Raw genomic sequence first — 20,238 nt, forward strand, 5'->3', positions numbered from 1 at the left:
AAGGATGGGATTCAATTTATCTTATTCTAGGCCTGTAATAGCAACAGGCAATTAGCTTTGCTTCCCCCCCCTCCTTTAGACTCCCCTTGTAGTCAACGGGGAAAAAATACAGACTTTTACTTATTCCTACTTCCTCCTGCTAATTACAAAAACATCAACTACTAGCTCATAGGTAGAGGTCTTAAGTATAGATAGGAGTCTCAAGTTAGATAAGGTAAATTCCACTTGAAGTCAACTATACTCTTGGTATTTAACACATTTCAGCACAAACTATGCTGAAATGCCTATTTATTTGGAATAAAGGCAGCCCATTGTACTCGGGCAACTTCCTATTGACCACATAAAATAAGGTATCTTTGGCAATCTCATGAAGAGAGGGTGTAAAGTTGTACATGAAGTAGTACCGGCTTAGATTTTAATCCGTGTGACAAGGTTTCTCCCACCCCATAAAGTGTAAAAAACCTATTGTGAAAGCCTGCTAAAAGGCAACTTAAATATTTTTAAAACTTCAGAATGCTTTTTGAAAAAGTGTGTCAGCCTCTGTCATAGGAAATTGGATGATGAACTGTTATGCATAATGAAGTCTTTCATCTGCTTAAGGGGTCATCCTCTTAATTACCTGGTGGAAGGACAGTTTTGGAGCTAAATTGGTATAACTGACAGTCATAGGTACTAGATGTCCCTAAACTTTTGTATGGTCATCTGTCAAATTCAACAGAATTATTGCTGACTCTACAACAGCGTAAATATTGAAATATTCATGGAAATTCCTTAATCCACAGCCTGAAATTATAAACAGACTGGCTGTTTTCCCAGTTATCCATTAACTCTACTACAGTAACACTGTTCAGATTTTTTTAAACTGCAAACAGTGATATATGAGTGACACAAAATCAGGTCCTCAACTGACTTTCACTTAAAGAGGCAAAGCCTCAGTCATGAAGCTAACTGCATAGCTGGAGGAAAAATTAAAGGAACACTTTTTGACTATAGAAACAACAAAAACTTTATCTTATGTCCATTTCCATAATGGAATCCAAGCGCAAAGCTACCACTTAAACTTTTTCCTATTTAACTGAGTCAGGGAACATGCTCATAGGTAGCTGTGTAGGCAAGTGGTGCTATGTATGGCTGCCTGTTCATTTGCCAACAGATGAAAATCATAACGAAAGGCTGCTGTGTTTCTGCAGAGGTTTGTCTGTGATGCTGTATACATCTTTCCCATATATCTGAACAATGCTTTGTCAGCCTGAGTGGCACTGAGGTACCTACATAGCTCTTGATCTAGGTCAGGCCAATTTCAAGGATCAACGCCATGACCTCTTGTGTTCTCCTGCAATACAGATAACTCACATTAAACCAACTACAGTATATCCTAGTAGGCTTTCCCAGGTATTCACCCTAGATGGTATGTTTTAATTACCAATGCATAACAGGAACAAAAAAATAAATTTGTTAATTGCTAATGTAGCTAATAACTACATCCCTTCTTGTGTTCCAGCTATTCCATAAGAGGTGCTGATTGTAGCTTTCATTCTTGCTTGATACTAGTAACAAAATATACAGAAACAGCAATTAAAAACCACACTTTTAACTATCTGCACCCTTTCATGAGCAGTGGCATCAATTTTACTTCAATTTTTAATTTTGAAATAGGCAGCATTTTTACAGCTAAATAAGACACAGTTAAAAGCATACTCCAATTTTTGTCTCTATGGTACCATTACAGTCCTGCACTATTAAATCTCACGTATTTACAAAGAATTCACTATATTTTAGTGTGAAGTTATCTAGCTGTATTAAATAAAGTTGGATCTGAGACGTAATTCTATCTCCAGACCCTTAACTTCTTTGGGCTGCCTTGGGCATTGTATGGTGATAGAAACTATTTGTTCTTATATTGTTGAGCACAGCAATTTGCATTTTGGCCTAGGATCTCTATAGAATTAATGAGTCAAAGTAATTTTCCATGTTTAGCACACACAGCATCAGCACTGAATTCACTGCACAATATTTACTGTCCAGAATTCTAGGAAAGAAGTGATTGTTGGTTTTGTGGGTTTTTTTGGTTTTTCTTTGTTTTTACACGAAGGAAGAACCTCATTGCACCACACTGTGGGGATAAAAGTATCCCCACTGTCAGGAGTTAATTCAAAGGCATACACTGCCTAAGTACCACTCAATCCTGCAAGATACCTTTCTGAGCAGTGCAGACCTGGCCTTCTCTAACACCACACATGGAATTGCCTTTTCTCAGGCCTACACAGATGACTTCTTTAAATCAACAGCCAAAAGTTTAAATTTAAAAATGACAGAGTGAATTATTTAGCAATTATTTACTTTGCCCCAGAAGTTTCGAATACCTATGCCCTGTCAGCACTATTTCTAGTTAACAGTATACGTTCCATGAAGTAATAAGAATACTGAAAGGCTAAAAAAGTAAAAAGCTGGGAACTTGCACAACTTTTTTTTTTTTTACATGTGGGATATACTTATATCTTCAAAATTTTTACCAGAATACACTCTTTCCATGAAAAACCTAAACCAAAGAAAATAAAGATGTTATGTTTATCTTAAAAGTGTGAAAGTACAAACATAACCCCCCTTAGTGCACTACACAAGAACTCTGTTGTACACTATCCTCCTGCAGACACTAGTGTGCGACACAAGTCCTACTAAAGATATGCCTTGATATGAACTAGTGTATTTCTTCATAATGCCTCTACAGCTCTAGAAATAAGCTTTGTTAATAATTAAACTTTTAAGTTAAATTTTTGTGCTATGACATTAAATTGTACTTTCTCATGTCATTAGCATAGTTATTTCAGCTTAAAGTTTTGGCGTTTTTTTGGTTGGTTGTCTTGAGTGGGTTTTTTTTGTTTGGGTTTTGGTTTTTGTTTGTTTCTTTTTTAAGAAGGGAATTAAGTGTTGCAATGATATACTATGGGGTCTGAGTCCCCTTAGAATCCAATGTCTTTATATAATCATAGAATCATTAAGGTTGGAAAAGACCTCTAAGATCATCTAGTCCAACCGTCAACCCAACACCTCCATGCCTATTAAACCATGTCCTGAAGTGCCACATCTACACGTTCTTTTAACTCCTCCAGGGATGGTGACTCCACCACCTCTCTGGGCAGCCTGGTCCAATGCTTGACCACCCTTTCAGTAAAGAAATTTCTCCTAATATCCAATCTAAACCTCTCCTGACTCAACTTGAGGCCATTTCCTCTCATCCTATCACTTCTTACCTGGGAGAAGAGACCGACCCCCACCTCGCTACAACCTCCTTTCAGGTAGCTGTAGAGAGCAATAAGGTCTCCCCTCAGCCTCCTTTTCTCCAGGCTACACAACCCCAGTTCCCTCAGCCGCTCCTCATAAGACTTGTTCTCCAGACCCTTCATCAGCTTCATTGCCCTTCTCTGGACATGCTCCAGCACCTCCATGTCTCTTGTAGTGAGGGGCCCAAAACTGAACACAGTATTCGAGGTGCAACCTCACCAGTGCCAAGTACAGGGGCACAATCACTCCCTATGCCTGCTGGCCATGCTATTCCTGATACAAGCCAGGATGCCATTGGCTTTCTTGACCACCTGGGCACACTGCTGGCTCATGTTCAGCTGGCTGTCAACCAACACCCCCAGGTCCTTCTCTGCCGGGCAGCTTTCCAGCCACTCTTCCCCAAGCCTGTAGCGTTGCATGGGGTTGTTGTGGCCCAAGTGCAGGACCTTGCACTCAGCCTTGTTAAACCTCATACAATTGACCTCAGCCCATCGGTCCAGCCTGTCCAGATCCCTCTGCAGAGCCTTCCTCCCCTCCAGCAGATCAACGCTCCTGCACAACTTGGTGTCACCTGCAAACTTACTGAGGGCGCACTCGATCCCCTCATCCAGATCATTAATAAAGACATTAAACAAGACTGACTCCAAGACTGAGCCCTGGGGAATACCACTTGTGACCGGCCGACAACTGGAGTAAACTCCATTCACCGCAACTCTGGCTGGATGGCCGAGTCCAGAGTTTTTTACCCAGCAAAGAGTACACCCGCCTAAGCCTTGTCAAGCCTAAGTCTTGTCAAGAGGCACATTAAGACCTGCCACCTTGTGAGCCTTAACCCTAATTCACATCATAGGAGCACCTGAGGAGCTGTTACACTGTATCCTACAAATATAACAGCACAGACTATGATGGATCCATAACAAATGCATCGTAAAAGTAGGTATGAAAAATAATCATTACATGCTCAACATCAGTGTTTTAGAGCTTAATATCTTACCTATTTCTTTTTTTAAACAAAGTGATTAAGTTCTGATAGAAAATAACTGATGCAAATCTATGACAACAGATTTGTAAGGAAACAAAACGTTCTGTGGTCCTTTATTACATTTATTTGCACAATTTTATTGCAGAGTTTCAAATGCACACTAATCCTTTAGTTAAAAGATGACTGAACAAGAAATGCTAATAAACAATTAGGCATAATGACCTTCAAGGATGTCTCTCAAGTTGGTATGTACTTAGGAAACAGCCTACCTACAGTTACATGTTTTTGAGAAATGTCCTTTTTAGCTGTGAAATAAAAGAAAACATTCTATATCAACATTTCCAACACCTAAATTTCTTGACTGTTTTCAATGTTAGTTTTAAAAGAGCAATGAAGATGCAGATAGAACAGCTGGAGACTAGTAGTATTTTTACAAACTTCTCCATAAAAACGTGTGTATTTATTAATGATTGCTGAACATTTAGATGCCTGTTCTAGTTTCCCTTAATTACAACAGGGATCTAGTACAATATCTTTCCATTCTAACTTTAATACTTTACCACTATTAAAGGTGACTTTCGGGCAATTGCTACAAAACAAGCAGTTAGGCAATGATAAGAATCAAATTAATTTCCCTTTTTTTTTTTACTGTTTTATTTACTTTAGCCCCATTTACTAAAGTATGGGGCAAATATAGTTTACAGCTTTTACTGTTTACAGAAATACTATTTGCATAGACAAACTGCATGCTGCCATTACACGGGGGAAATAATCATGAGATCTAGTAATACCTTTAGGAACAGAAGACATTGGAGAGGAAACAGAATCATAGAATCATTTAGGTTGGAAAAGACCTTTAAGATCAAGTCCAACCATTAAACTAGCACTGCGAAATCCACCACTAAACCATGTCCCTAAGCACCACATCTACACATCTTTTAAATACTTGCAGGGATGGTTACTCAACCACTTCCCTGGGCAGCCTGTTCCAATGCTTGACCACCCTTTCAGGGAAGTAAAATTTCCTAATATCCAGTCTAAACCTCCCCTGGTGCAAATTGAGGCCATTTCCTCTTGTCCTATCACTTGTTACCTGGGAGAAGAGACCGACCCCCACCTCTCTACAACCTCCTTTCAGGTAGCTGTAGAGAGCAATAAGGTCTCCCCTCAGCCTCCTTTTCTCCAGGCTAAACGACCCCAGTTCCCTCAGCCGCTCCTCATCAGACTTGTGCTCCAGACCCTTCACCAGCTTCACTGCCCTTCTCTGGACACGCTCCAGCACCTCAGTGTCTCTCTTGTAGTGAGGGGCCCAAAACTGCACACAGTATTCGAGGTGCGGCCTCACCAGTGCCGAGTACAGGGGCACGATCACTTCCCTAGTCCTGCTGGCCACACTATTTTTGATACAAGCCAGGATGCTGTTAGCCATCTTTGCCACCTGAGCACACTGATGGCTTTTTTTTTTTTTCCTTCCTTTTACAGGGCAGACAAAAGAGGAGAGGGAAGTAACAATTTGCAGTATTGCAGATGTGCTGACAGACACTAGTAAAATGAAGGGATTAGAGGAGTGAGAAGACAGGAAGAAGGATCCCAAGACAGTACTGTTCCACAAACCTTCCAGAAAGAATTGAGCAGGAGGGTAGAACCCATGCCCCCTCCTGACTGGAGAAAATGCACTGAAAACTGTAATATCATGCATCTACATAAATAGCAGAACACACATAAGAAGAATCTTAGATATTTACCACAAAACAGAATTTAAAGTTATGCAGGAAACAACAACAAATAAAAGCAGGATAACAAATTTAGAGTATCCTAAGTCAGAGTCCAATATTTACTTTCGAAAATTTGACCTTGTATTCTTTTTCCCAGCAGTGCAACGAAAGTTAGAATTCTAAGCAAAACCATCATATAGTCACTCAGCAACAATAAGACACCAAAGAAAAGTACAACATTATATATAGTCTAATGGTCTAAGGTCACACCTTCTCTTCTTAATTTTTTATTGATATTTTGGAACAAAAATATTTAAAATAATTTTTAAATCTCAAAATACAGTGCAAAAATATGAGAACTTCATAAGAGAACTTCATATTTTTGAGCAGCTGTAGGAAAAACACACCAGTGTAAAACCAGGGGTTTTAACTGACTATAATTGTTAGTTCAATTTAATTTTATTCTAAACCTTTCTAAAGCAGCAACTCGGTACATTTGGGAAAAGAATAAGTACTAGAAGGCATTTCCTATGCCAGGAGCTTAATGATATTAAATAGCTTACTAACACAATGGGCTTGTAATTTATGCTGTACTCATTTTGCCAAGTCCTTCATTAAACACCAATATTTTGTACTTTAAAACAAGGGACTTTTTTGTCCAAAGCAGACAGCCTAGACAGTGTGTTGTAATAATTTGTAAAGCAAATTGTGATCTCAGTGTTACATCAGTAAAACTATGTTTTCATACAGTATTAATATGCAGTGCATTTCAGTGGTTCTAGACTCATTGTGCACTTCCCCCTTCCCAGGACACATAGCTCTGAATCATATGGAAACACTGTATTGTAATGTCTAGTACCATTACAGCTTCTAATAGTTCTGTCAAAGTTCAAATAACTACATTTATTAGCCTTGTGAATCAGCATTACACTCTCAAATCACCTGGGAATCTACAGTTTAACCTGAAACACCCAGCTTTAGTTTTCCGACTACACAGATGTGAGCCTTGCAATTGTCTTCCACTATTAACTGATTATCAGTTAACTCAAAAGGTTTCTCAGATTATGATTTTGCTGAAGAAAGCAGAACTTCGTGCTCTAACTTGGGATTGTTAGGACTGAAAATTTCATTCTTTTTAATAACTAAAGAGAATAACTACATTTTTATTTATAGCTTCCAGAAATATTCTGCTCAATTCACTGCAATGTCAGCTAATCATCTGATTGTCAGGATCTGACTTAAGCTATTGTATTTTATTAGCGACATACCTTGAACCATATGGAAATTTTATTTCTTGCTTGTTTTATATAAATGTTTAAACTTTCTAATGAATATATTCAATGTGTTAGTAATTTCTGCTTTGGTCTTCTATCAGTTAGGTTTGTATAACACCACATGACAGACAAACAAAACTTAAGGAAAGTGAACAAAAAGCCCCTCTCTTATTACCTGTTTCAATTTCCCAAATATAAACCGAATCGTCTTCACATCCAACAATTAGCAGATTTTCAACAGGGTCAAATTTTATCTTCTTCACAGGAAACAGATGCTTTCTGGCATGTAAGAGACATACTCTCTTCTGAAGGTGTAGAATTGCTACTGAGTGATCACTGCACACACAGCACACTATGTTGTGATCTTTTAACTGCAAAACAGGAAGAACTTCAGTTTCAACTCTCTAACCACAGTCATAACCACATCATTTTAAGAAGCCCGGTAAAAGTTGTCCAGTGATTTCTTTCCCAGAACATCCTCATTTTAGAAAATGATGTTTTATTTCAGCCTACATCGCCAACTTTTTAACAGGCTAGCTGTACAACTGATCTCCTGGCAGGAAAACATATAATCTCCTCTCATTTTTCAATTTTTTAAAAAATAATATAAATACCATTTATTCACAATAGCCTATCAAAGCAGAGATTATATAACCAAATATACAGTAGCAGTTGTCCTAGAAGAGAAAGTAGTAAAAAATTACCTTAAAACAAACTGCTGTTCATGCAATATAAAATTATGTCAGGTCTTATGACACAAAAGCCAAGGGCAATGTATTTCTAACGAAAAATTGGCTATGTTACAATTTCATTTCACACTGTATGGATCTGATTCTGCAAAGCCTTCCCTTCCTGCAAGTAATTTTTGGTGACGCACGAAGGAATTCACCCTATGGAAAAAATTCAGCCCTGTAAAGAAATGAAACACCATCTAGGCAGGCATTAAATCCTACCTAGTTTCCAGAAAAAGGGCTAAAGAGCGCCTTACAAGCATTGAGAACTTATGCCACTGCAAAACATCTTTTGGACTAAATGTTGGCACATAAGTGAACTCTGAGTCAGCCATAAGTATTCAAATATGTCTTCACAGGCTTTTTAAGAGGAAAAAGATAAAATCCCAGCCCCACGGAATACAATAGGGACAGAATTTGCTCAAAGTTTCATAGAGCATTCAGTGTAGTAAGTCTTCTAAATTTTTACTTCAAAATTCACTTAAAGAAAAACATATGAAATTATTCTAAAGCTCATAAAACACAAAAGCATACATGCAAAGGACCACAAGGATGTGTCAGGAACCAAAATCAAGCATACACTTTTAGATTAAAATATTATTGGTCCAAATCTTTTCTTACTATGTTCAAACCCCTAGCCTTACTGACTACACTTTTTAACTTCAGAAGTTAGGAGATAATCAGATTAACATATAGATTGACAATCATGATATTAAAAATGCTGATTAGAACGTTAAGAGCTTGAGTTTAATATGTCACTGGTTTAGGATAATTTTTTCCTGAATCACTGAAATTATAAACTAACAAGAAATCAACCTCCTGAAATTAAAAGCAACTTTCGAACAAGACGATTAAATGAATGTAAATAAAGGATAAAGTGCTGCAGGATGAAAGTACTGCCAGATAGTTTTTTCCTCTCATGTATATATACACGCACACATACATACATGTATATAGAGATTTTTTTTTTTTTTTGAGACATTATTTATTATGCTTTTACTTACTTTGTAGTTTTCTGGAGATCGCAAGAGCTCTGTCACTGGACCAGATTGCAGACTAAATCGGTGCAAGATGCCTCCAGTAAATATATCCCAGCAGATCACGATAGAATCCTGGCCCCCTGATAACAGCCAGCTTGGATTAAATCTTACTGATTTATCATGTGGATAAAGTAAACAAGTGACTCTGCTACTATGACCATTCAGAACCTTATAAGGTAGATTATCTGAAACAAGAGGGTACATAAATTATTTCTGTTCTTTAAGAACAGATGTTCCATATTTTACAGGAGATTTGCTAAAAGTCAGGAGATTCAAAAGACTAAATACAACAATCATTTACATGGGATCAAAGAATTCTGGACATGTTCCTAAAAGGGAGGACAAAGGTCTGCACTCTGAGCTTCATCTGCTGAGATGTACCCTTTTTGTTCCTTGAGCAGAACGATCTTTTAGAGGGAAAATGACAAAGATGACTACTGCCCATATCATGACATGCCACATATCTCACTTCCAGGTGACTCCAACCCCACAGCCATTCCAGGACTCCTAACAGTGCAAAGCACCTTGGTAGCACTAAGCTGTCATCTGATAGATCAGCTAACAGAGGGAGAAAGAAGATAATAATCTTCCATTTTCCTCATTCAATCCCTGACCATCACCCCTACTTTTCAGAGAATTTTGACAGGGATCACTGGAGGGGATCCCTGTCAGAAGTACGCAGTCTTCTGTGCTTGACTGAGATGAATTTGGACAAAATTGTTAAAACTTACCTTTCAGCAAAGATATGTTTTCTAGAAGTCTTGCTCTTGCAGTTTTTAAACCTAGTGTTACAAATATTTTCCCATTTTCACATCCACACACGAGCTTATCGAGACTGGGTATGTATACAGAGGAACTGACAACTGCACTTTCGATACCATCTTTAGATGCACAAAGATGATCAATAATGCCCTCTGACATTGAATGGTGTTTATCAAAATTATCCTGAAGAGTCCATGTTGCTGTAATTGGGATCTCTAGAGGGTGGAGGGGGGAAAAGCCAGGAATTTTAAATTTTTTTTAATTCAAAACAAAATAAAAATCCAAACAAAGCAAAAGATACATTTTCACCTCTTCATCACTTCCCCTAACTTATCCTTTCTGCAGCCTAGCAATGGAAAGTCAGCAGTTGCTATTCCAACACTAGATCACATCTCACTAAATCCTTTATTTTATACCTCCCTATGAACAACCGTAAGCAGGACCAGCTAAGTAAATTTTAATAACATTTGGTAGAGAAGCATTCATGGGCAGATGGTAAGGAAATAGGAACATTCATTTGTTCAGTTCCATGAAGAATTTCTAGATATTCATCTTTGCTAGTGTCTTGCTCCTTCTAACTACAGGCAATCATCATACAATGAATGAAGGAGCATCACTTTCTAGTGTGAAAGTATACTGACGAGAATTTAAGCTTTCATGAAAATTGACTTAAAGACATAATTAAAAAGACGCTATCAAGAGCACAGAATTGCCAAACCTTTTGGCGAACCATCGAATGTTGACACAGGGACATCAGGAACATGCCACAAAGTGATCCTTCCTGAAGCTTCACCAGAAAAAAGAACCTTATAGAAAGGCTCCTTTCTTTCATTCATGAAGCCCATGACAAAAGGAAAACTCTGCCAAAAATAACAGTAAATCAATATTCTGATACAAAAGAGCTGCTAAAATAATGTAATAATTGCAAATTCAGAGGATTTTTTTACATCAAAAGCTGTAGAAATATAAAACAAATAACGGTTGAACCCTCACCTGTCACAGACCAGGTCTACTCTGCCTGGTGCAAGCCCCTTGAAGATCACCTCTGTTTTGCCAGTATCCTTGGCTAAGCCTACATCTCAAATGGAAAAGTGTAATGGGAGGGCTCCCTAGGTTTACTGTCTCTAAATGGAGAATCTATTAATAGTACCACCGGCATATAAAAAAATGGCAGCATAAGCACCAAGATCAGGCTGAAAAAAGAATGCAATAAAACATTGATAATCTTCACATCAAAACAAATCCAGTAAAGCTTCTGTCATGATAGCTTAAATTACTACAAATAATGAAAGGTAAGAAGTAGGCTTTTACATAGATAGGTAATAGTCTATAACACCATCATTCAGTCATCTGGAAAAAGTTAGATACTACAGAGGTATAATATCATTGATAAACAGACTTACTGACATCTACCTAGTTTCATTTAGTCAACACTAAAACTTATTGCAGTATATTTATCTCAAACACCATGTTTTTATTCTCTCATGAAGACTAGAAGTCTGTAGGTTTTCTTTGCCTGTAGGTATAACATCACAGATAATTCTATATCACCACATCAGTTAACACCCAAGCTACATGATAATCTACTGGTGACTTGCCAAGAACACCCTGTTTTGTTGTTACATAAGCTTCATTCTCAAGTATCAAACTATTAAAAACAGGTGAGGTGTCTAAGGGGAAGCTTCTAGTTCCTCAAAACCTTCACAAAAGTCAAGAAAAGTAGGAATCTCCAGGTATGTCTACATTAGTATGTTTGAGTTTACACCAGGCATGTACTTTAGAAGTGAATGCTTAGGTTTGTGTTGTGGAGCTGTCCTGGAATACCAAAATCAGTATTCTTTTTGCATGGAAGTGAACTGGGAGTTGTGTGCAGGAGCACACAAAAAACCCACACCAAAAAACCCCAAAAGCACACCCTATACTGTAGATAGTGTGGATGAAAGGTCATCAGCTCAAACTGTTTTCTTCCACCTTTCACATTTAGATAGTGTAGACACAGTTTGACTCTGCTCTTTCAAGACATTTTAATAACATCCTCATATGTTGGATATATTTTATTTACAACATTGAAGTTTGGGAGTAAATTCCACAATAAGCAACTGTACTGTAATGTGGTTCAGTTTATAATCTAAGAATGGAGATCAAAACAGATCACACAGGCAGTTTTGTCATCTCACAAATCTGCTATAAAAGTTATGTGGGTAGTAAGGTAAATATTAAAGCAGAAATATTAGAAAAGGGCAGGGCATTATTTAAAAAATGCATACATTTTGGCGGAAACATATATGAGCTTCCTACCACCACTGTAACCCTATTAGCTGCTAAGCCATGTATTTTGGCTGTTTCTTTTCCCTCACGATAGCTGACCTTTTGGCATCCTTCAGCAGTTATCCTATCTGATTTTAGATCACAGCGTTTGGGGGAAAAGCTGAATGGCTTGTGTTATTGCCCTTCAACTGAAAATTAAATCTGTCAGGCTTCACAAGAGTATGCAACAAAAATGCTTTCTAAGAGCCTATAGCTGTCAACAGAAAGAAAAAAGAACACTAGAAAACTTCACATAGGTATATATTTGACAGTGTTTCTACTTGGGTACAAATAAAAATGTGTCTCCCTTGCATATCTTCAGAAACCGTTTAAAGACCTGCTTGAGTTCTCATGCAAATACACATCAAACTAACACAACTGCAGGCAGGAATTAAATCCTCATCTTCCAACAATTGCTATTTCATAAACAGTATTAGCAATAAGACAGCAACAAAACCAGAACCAAAGCTGCACAGAAGAATCCGTTACATTTGTTTTTGTTCAATTTTTGCCAAATAAGAACCCCTGCCACAGATTTTTTTTTTCCCTCCCTACTTCCTAATTCTAATAAATTTTCTACTTTTTAGATCAACTGTTTTTCCTTACCTATTTCTTTGTGGTCACACAAAGCACTACTCAAAAAGTGAGTCAAGATGCAGGTTTTCCAACATAGCTGAGTCCACTTAAGCAAGTTTGTCTAAGCACTAACTTCTAAATTTGAAATTGGTGTGACACGCTCTGCTAAACATGAATTCTCAATCAGAAGTATAAAGATCACCTACTTTTTTTAGCTTCCTCTTTTCTTAACCATAGAGGCTTCTTCAAGCAGAGACAATGGTTCTGAAGAGAGCCACATGTGCCTAATTTTATGCATTGTGGGTACTGTCAGTCTGCTCACAGTGTAAGAAAGTTAGGCATGTGATTATGCCTCTGAAGGCTCAAGGTAACAGTATTCTGGATAAAGTGTCACAAGTTCAAACCCTTCAATTTAGGATGGATACACATGGGAAGCAACCTATTTATGTAGTTACACTGAAACACGCATACATTTCTTAATAAAACAAGAACTAAGCAACCTGCTTACATTTTGCTTGTGGGTTGTGTTTTGGGTTTTTTTTGTTTTGGTTTGGTTTTTTTACAGATTTGAAATGAAAAGCTTCTAAAGCTATTTCAGACCACCTTTAACTTAAAAAAGTTCCCCCTTTTTTGCCAAAATTAGGAAAAAAAAAATCACTTCAACAATTAGCCTATCTATAGCTGAAAATACAGGATTTTTTCCCCCCTGTGAAAAAAATATTGCCAAAATTTAAGACAAAAATATGCTATGAGCATTTCCAAGTTTGTAAGTAAAAATTTTAAAATGAAAGAATAAGTCTTACTCATTGTTTTCATTTAATTCTGTTGATGAATTCAACAATTTTTTTAGGGATCATTCAGGTAATTGTAAACAAACAATGAATGAACTACAAATAATGAATGAACTTTTGAAGCTCACTGTAAACCTTTATGAATTTACCTTATTTTCCTTCACACCAGTAAGGCAGAGTAAATGAGGATAAACAGTTTCTTTCAGCACCTTCCCATCAGCAGGATATATACTTTTAGAAAGCCCGCTGCATAATTAAAAAAAAATTAAAAGCTTTAGAAAGTTATATTTTTTTAGAAAGTAGAACAGTAACATCCAAGATTCACAAGTTCAATTAAAAGTTACCGAATAAGTAATTGCAAGCGACTTTTTGAAATCACAGCACCAGCTGCCCAAGTTCTACATGGCTAATCTTATTTCTGTGTCTCCTGCTGTGTCAAACAAAGACCGAGGGCTGTCCAACTCAGGGTAAATCTTTGAGTGCCAAAGTGTTTTTGTTCTGGTTTTTGATCATTTGCAACATGCAGAGATTTTCCATAATAAACCTCACAAAGTTCATGTTGTACCTGAACTTTTTGTGTGAATTTCCCATCTGAGCCCACCTGTTTAGCAGCTGGTAGATGTAACTGTGGCCATCTTCTGTCCAGATGATAAGTCTGTAAGCTGCTAGTACTTCTCCACCAGCAAAGCACTGACCACTTGTACAGAACTCAGTACAAAGCAAGGAGAAATCACAATAATCATAGACCTAAGCTCAGAAAAACAATAACATATAAACAAACAGTATCAGCACATTCATTTTAATTCAAGGTGGTTTTGGGCAATGGATCAAATTAAGTAGAACATTATCTTGACTCTTCATAGTTTGACTACCTCTTTTAAAGCCAAAGCAGTTTGCATACTATCAAACTACTGCAAAGTCAGAATCAAACTATATATTTCAAAGATGAAGAAATTGACAATACAAAAAGCTACATTAGAGCCTTCTGTTATATTAAGGGGTTTTGGATGGGTTTTACTATGTTTTGCCTTGCATTCATTATTAATATTTACTGGACTATTAATTTCTTATAAAGAGGTAGGTAATGAATTTAGCACATAAGTATAACATTGAGGACTTGGATAGAAGCTATAAATGCTTCTGTCTGTATTCTTTAAAAGACGATCTGCTGGTGTAATCACAGCACATATCTTAAAGCAATTTTTTTTTCTTTTCTTTGGGAAGCAATAGAGTTTTTTCTTTTTCACAAATTAATTGAAAGCAAAGAACATATAATCCCCTTTGCTTGCAAGAGTTCTTCTCTCTTCCATTTCTAAAGCTGGTAAAAAATTATGACTTGTTTGCTTCCTCTGACCTTCCCATTTTAAGCTGAAACAGGATATGACTAGGGAAACCTAGGATATTGTCTGCTTGTTCACATTCCTAGTGGCCACATGGAGAAATTATTCATAGCCACATTTTTATAATTTATTCCAGCAGTGTGAGGAAATAGATTTCGGAATGAGAATTTCTATGAATTATTTATAGCTAATTTCTATTCATTAGCTAATTTGCTCTATTTTTTTCATTACTATAGAAGTGGGTTAAGGAGCCACTCCAAACACACATGTGAATCTCTCATGCTACATATCACATGCCTTTCTAATTAAGCAGCAAGATCATCACCACCATCTTTTATTTTAAAGCTTTATATTCACTGAAACATAAAAGTTGAAAATCCAACATGACATATATTTTACTGCTTAAAGTAGTGTTATAGATATAAGTGTTCAAATGCATAATGGAGATATTACAAGAAACATGCACCTCTTGCTGAAAAACCATTATAGAAACTAACAGAAAACAATGCAAGTTACACAGATTTTTCCATTAAAAGTCTATCCATTCTATACATGGAATTTCTTTATAAATGCTTTTCTACAGACTTTTTTAAATAGCCCAAGAGAAATCTCAAGGATACCCTACAACTGTATTATTCAAAGTTGACTCAGGTGCATGTGAAATTCCCACCCCCCAACAGCAGTGGTATTTGGATCAGGTACATATGTTGCACTAATAATTCAGGATTATTTTAAGAGGAATGTGATAACACTGAGAAGAAGAAACACAGAATTTTTACAATAAGGTTCAGTTTAACTAAAATTTAAAATAAACTAGTAACAGTTTCAGTAACTACATGATGCATTTATTTTCTTACAGCTACAAGTTATATAGTTTGGGGTCTTCAGTTTTGCTGGCTTCTACTAGTGGAACCCAGGCTATTGGCCCTGATGGAACAAAGGCCCCTGATTACCGAGGATTTGCCAACTGTGATTACTTCTGTCATACTTAAACAGGTTTTGTACATCTTTGTCTCCTTTTGAAATGCACTATGGAGGGGACCATAATGCACCCAGTGCTCTAAAACTGACTAATACTTAAAGTAATCCCCTTTCTACCCCACCAATTTCATGTTAAACTTTTAAAGCAGAAATACATTAGTAAAAAATAAACACTTGATCTCAGTCAGGCAGTTAAGATAAGCAGAGAAGGGATACAGCGCACTATTATACCTGACAATTAGTGAACTCTTTTTTTCCTTAAGCTGAGGAGAAAAACAAGTATCTGCACGTAAAAATCACATTAGCTTTTCAAAATTATTAACAAAATAAAAAAGAAAGTATAATGCTCAATAATGTACCTGCCAGCATGTGGAGGACACAACTAGAAGGAGCCTTTCTGTGTAAGTACAAAACCGTACTGCTTGACAATTTATACAGTCCAGAGATTTCGATTCCTTCTCCCACACACTTTGTCTCTCCTTTACAGCACAGAGGAAAAAAAAACCCATAAAATTTATTCTAGATATCTTAGCTTTTACTTTTAGGATAGAAACAAACCACTGAAAATAATTTTGTTAACATACACTTTGAAAATGCAAAGTAACATATAATTCTTATTTAAAAGTGAGATAGGAAGACAACAGGGTTCACAAGTACCATGTAAACAGAAGATATTCAGCATGGCTCAGACCTTGATCTCACTTAAAGTAGTGATAATGAATATGGAGGAGGACTAAAGGCAGGTCATAGATAGCATCTGCTGTAATGAATATCTCCTAAGTATTCTTCAGTCAAAAAAATAGCTACAACAACCTATAAACTGACAGTATCAGATTCAGAATGGCTGATGAATATTCTGCTTTCCCACTCATCCTTGTTGCAACCAGGACAGTCTAAGACATATGGTGTTGTCATATGTCTTGTTTGAACTTAACACCTCTAAAAAGTAGTGGAAAACCAATTCATTTTCTTAGCTTTGTATTACTGAATGTATGGATGGTTTAAAAAAAAAAAAAGTATTTTCACCCCTTTTGTGTGAATATCAGACTTAGAGGCCAACAGGCTCAAAATTATTGTATTGGAATTATTTTTATTAACGATTAAATCACCGAAAACTAATGTTTTCTGTTTTGAAAGATACCACTAGTATCAAAACCTCTCAAAGAATGGGTATGCTGGTCATGGAATCAGGGCTATCAAACTGCAAACCATTCTCTCATTACACCTTGCAGCTCCAATTAATTCCAATTACATCCAACAATATTTATTAAAATACTGCTCTTTAACATATGAAGTAGCTGGATTGTTACCAACTCTGCACTCCTCCCTTCACAAAAGACCCCGGGCAGTAAAAGGATGGCACCATACCATACATGCTTCTCTGATGTCTGTAATCAGTTGTTACAGTCCCCAGAATTTCTAGAGCATGGAAGTATTTTTTGCCCTAGGAATGTGGAAAAGACCCCCTCTAAAACATTGCAGATAAACCAAAAACACATCACAAAAACATTGGTATGGCATCAAATGTGACAGACCCTCCTGAGGGGCCTGATTCTACCCATTAATAAGTAGTGCTGTGGCATGCTCTGCAGTTTGTGAAGGCAGTAATGTATTAGGGGTGTTCAGAGAAGACTTGACATTTTGCCATTTATGTTGCTGATTCATAGTACTTAGCTGTAATACTGAAGTCCCTTTGTGAATCTAGCTCTCAGAGTTTAGTTCAAACACAAAACATTGTATTCCAGTTCTAACACTTGTGCATGTCAAGCGACAGCTGCTGAGAATATTAACACAGAAAAGTTGCACAGAATAAGTGAGTTTGAAGATGGAGAAATAGGGCACTTGACACAGTGAGAGTGAGTCTTTTCCAAGTGAAGACATTGATACAGTAAGAGTCTTTTCTGAGTGAAGACAGCATTGTGGGAGGCAAACAGAGGAAAACAAAGTCTAAAGGACCATTTTGAAGAAAGTAACAAGGGTGAAGAGGGAGTACAAAAGCCAATTTTGAAGAGCTTTGAGTTTAAAAGAAGGAGTGAAGGGGTTCAAAGAATGGAGTGACATTATCAGGACAAAAGGAAAGCATTACAACTTCAGCATCATGGAATATGGAAAGACATGAAGCCTAGGCAAAAGACATGGCAGTTGTCAAGGCAAGAGCTGTGTAATGGCCCAACTAATTTTAAATAGTGATACGAGGGTGTGTTTTCAGAATTTTGTGACAAAAAAATCAATCAACTCCATTTAATACACATCCAGAAGATTCTAAATTTTTATTCATATTCTGCTTCAATGTATCCTTTACTTGAGAATATTACTACTTTCATGTTATCATTCAAATTGCTGTTTCACACTTCATACAAACTGACCTGTATGTTATTCAAAGACGAAGATAGATCCCACACTTTAAGAACTCCAGTTACAGACACTGCAACCAACGAGTCTTCTGTGAAAAGTTAACAGTGCGACAGTCAACTTGAAACCAAGTTCAAACAGTGCCTAACACCAAAAGAGATCCTTGGCATAGACATTGGTGTTCTATACAGCACTAAAACAAGGATTCTGCAGGACACTGTTTAGATGAAATATTAATTTTACACAAAAATAACTAATTGGTATACAGAAATACAAAACATGCAAGCAAATAGCAAATAAATATTTTGTCCAAATCAGATCTATGCCTTCTATTGAAATACAATAGTGGCTTTGCACCCTTAATTTACCTGACATTACAAAATTAATTTATACTTATATCCAAGAAATGAGCTGCTTACCACCAGTGTAGAGGCTGCTTGTTTTTCTCTAAGAAACATATTAAATGAAACATGACCAACATTAGGAGTATTAATAACACCTTCTTAGGTGCTGCCAATGAAACGTTAACATCTTGTACATAACAGCTCTAAGACGTGATTAGATATTAGATCTAGTAGGATTGTACTATCTATACAGAAATATTTTATCATGATTTAATTGGCCTACATAAATACACCTACAATGTATACCTTGAATTCTTGCAGAGTGTACAATACACATACAATTTATCCAATCAGAAGAATGAGATGATGATAAAGTGTGAAGAACACCCAAAGTCTTAGCATCAATAATAAGAACATCTTGATATTCTCCACAACAAAGAAGCCAGCCTTCACCTGTCATTCGGAATGAGCAATGGTAATACTGTACAAGTGAAAAGAAGAGAGTCAGCATACAGAACTACACAAATGTGCACGCCTGTTTTTCACATTCAGCATGTTATACTTGGAATTGTAATCAACACTTGTAGCATTACTAATAATGTACTGCATATGTGAGACCATACACAATTTTGCTAGTGACACAAGCATTTCAGATACATATGACAATTTAATATAGGCATACAGCTTAGTAAGAGGTGTTTTATACTGAAAGCAGTATCTGCCCTGCCTAAATATCAGGATTTTTGGAAGCAATCAAGGTGTTAATTTTCATTATAAATTGCTAAACAGTCTGGGACTTGTTTCTCTGAGAGGCCTCATCTCTCTCCAAACATTTGATAAGGCTCCAGTTATCAAGAGGCAGACAAAGATGAAAAAATCAGGTGAAAATGCAGAAGATTCATAACGAATTTTCCATTATTTTCCAGGAAGAATTTCTACTCCATGAGATATTCTTCATTATGACACTAAATACTCTATAGTTCAGAAGATCCATTCTTTCTCAACAATCGTGTAAAGAAAAGAACACGGACACATAGCAAAGTACTAAGGAACAGAGGTGACAAGTGCAGAGTGACTATGAAGATTTCTTTTTTGCTAGGTGTTTTATATGTGCAAGGGCATTTGCATTTTGTGTCATATATATCCATAATTGTACACATAATTGCTATAAAGGCGTAAGCAGCCACCTCAAATGGAATTTACAAGTAAATAGTAACCTTAAAGTAAAGGGAACAATCATGTAGTCAGAGGAAAACATCAGACAGACCCACAAAATTGTGCCTCATTTACTACAAGTTTTCTGTACATTCAGTTTTGCTTAGATAATAATTCTTGGTCTATCAGTTAACTAACTGAAGTCTGAAAACAAAAGGTAAGTAACTGGGAACAGGATAAGTATTACCACAGATATTATGAATGATCAGAGGCAGAAATGCTTAGCAGTAGGAACCATTTGTAATTCCTGTTACTCTTAAATTAGGCTTGAGCTGGAAGATTTGTATAGTCAGTCAATCCTCTGAGAAAATCCCACACTGGTTAAGATCCACAAATGGTTAAGAGTTGACCCTGGCGTTAAACTTCATTTCAAACGGCAAATATTCAGTTTGCACTGCTTAACACCTGCCACTTATAGCTGAATCATCTACACTGAACAAAAGGAACCTACTAGACTGGATAGGTTAGTAGTTTAATTAAAACCTACTAAAACATTAACTAAAAATAAAGCAACTAAAAATAAAGCAACAATTTTAAATGGTGATG

General features: G+C 36.6%; 1 protein-coding gene across 9 annotated transcripts in view; it reads right to left on the reverse strand.

Annotated features, from left to right (window-relative positions):
- Positions 1 to 20,238, reverse strand: part of WDR72 (WD repeat domain 72) — a 128,388-nt gene that overhangs the window by 91,719 nt on the left and 16,431 nt on the right. For 8 of the 9 annotated variants that reach the window (XM_072871239.1, XM_072871238.1, XM_072871237.1 and 5 more), the window contains 9 exons: positions 18,784 to 18,958; positions 18,148 to 18,224; positions 16,141 to 16,260; positions 14,062 to 14,207; positions 13,610 to 13,706; positions 10,505 to 10,646; positions 9,756 to 10,001; positions 8,989 to 9,209; positions 7,429 to 7,624 (listed from right to left, as the gene is read on the reverse strand). In XM_072871239.1, the coding sequence (XP_072727340.1) occupies positions 7,429 to 7,624; positions 8,989 to 9,209; positions 9,756 to 10,001; positions 10,505 to 10,646; positions 13,610 to 13,706; positions 14,062 to 14,207; positions 16,141 to 16,260; positions 18,148 to 18,224; positions 18,784 to 18,958 (1,420 nt within the window). The remainder of the gene's footprint in view (positions 1 to 7,428; positions 7,625 to 8,988; positions 9,210 to 9,755; positions 10,002 to 10,504; positions 10,647 to 13,609; positions 13,707 to 14,061; positions 14,208 to 16,140; positions 16,261 to 18,147; positions 18,225 to 18,783; positions 18,959 to 20,238) is intronic. The other variant, XM_072871241.1, reaches the window with a different exon arrangement.

The sequence above is a fragment of the Ciconia boyciana genome, chromosome 8 (assembly GCF_034638445.1).
Source record: "Ciconia boyciana chromosome 8, ASM3463844v1, whole genome shotgun sequence".
In the NCBI taxonomy this organism is placed as follows: Eukaryota; Metazoa; Chordata; class Aves; order Ciconiiformes; family Ciconiidae; genus Ciconia; species Ciconia boyciana.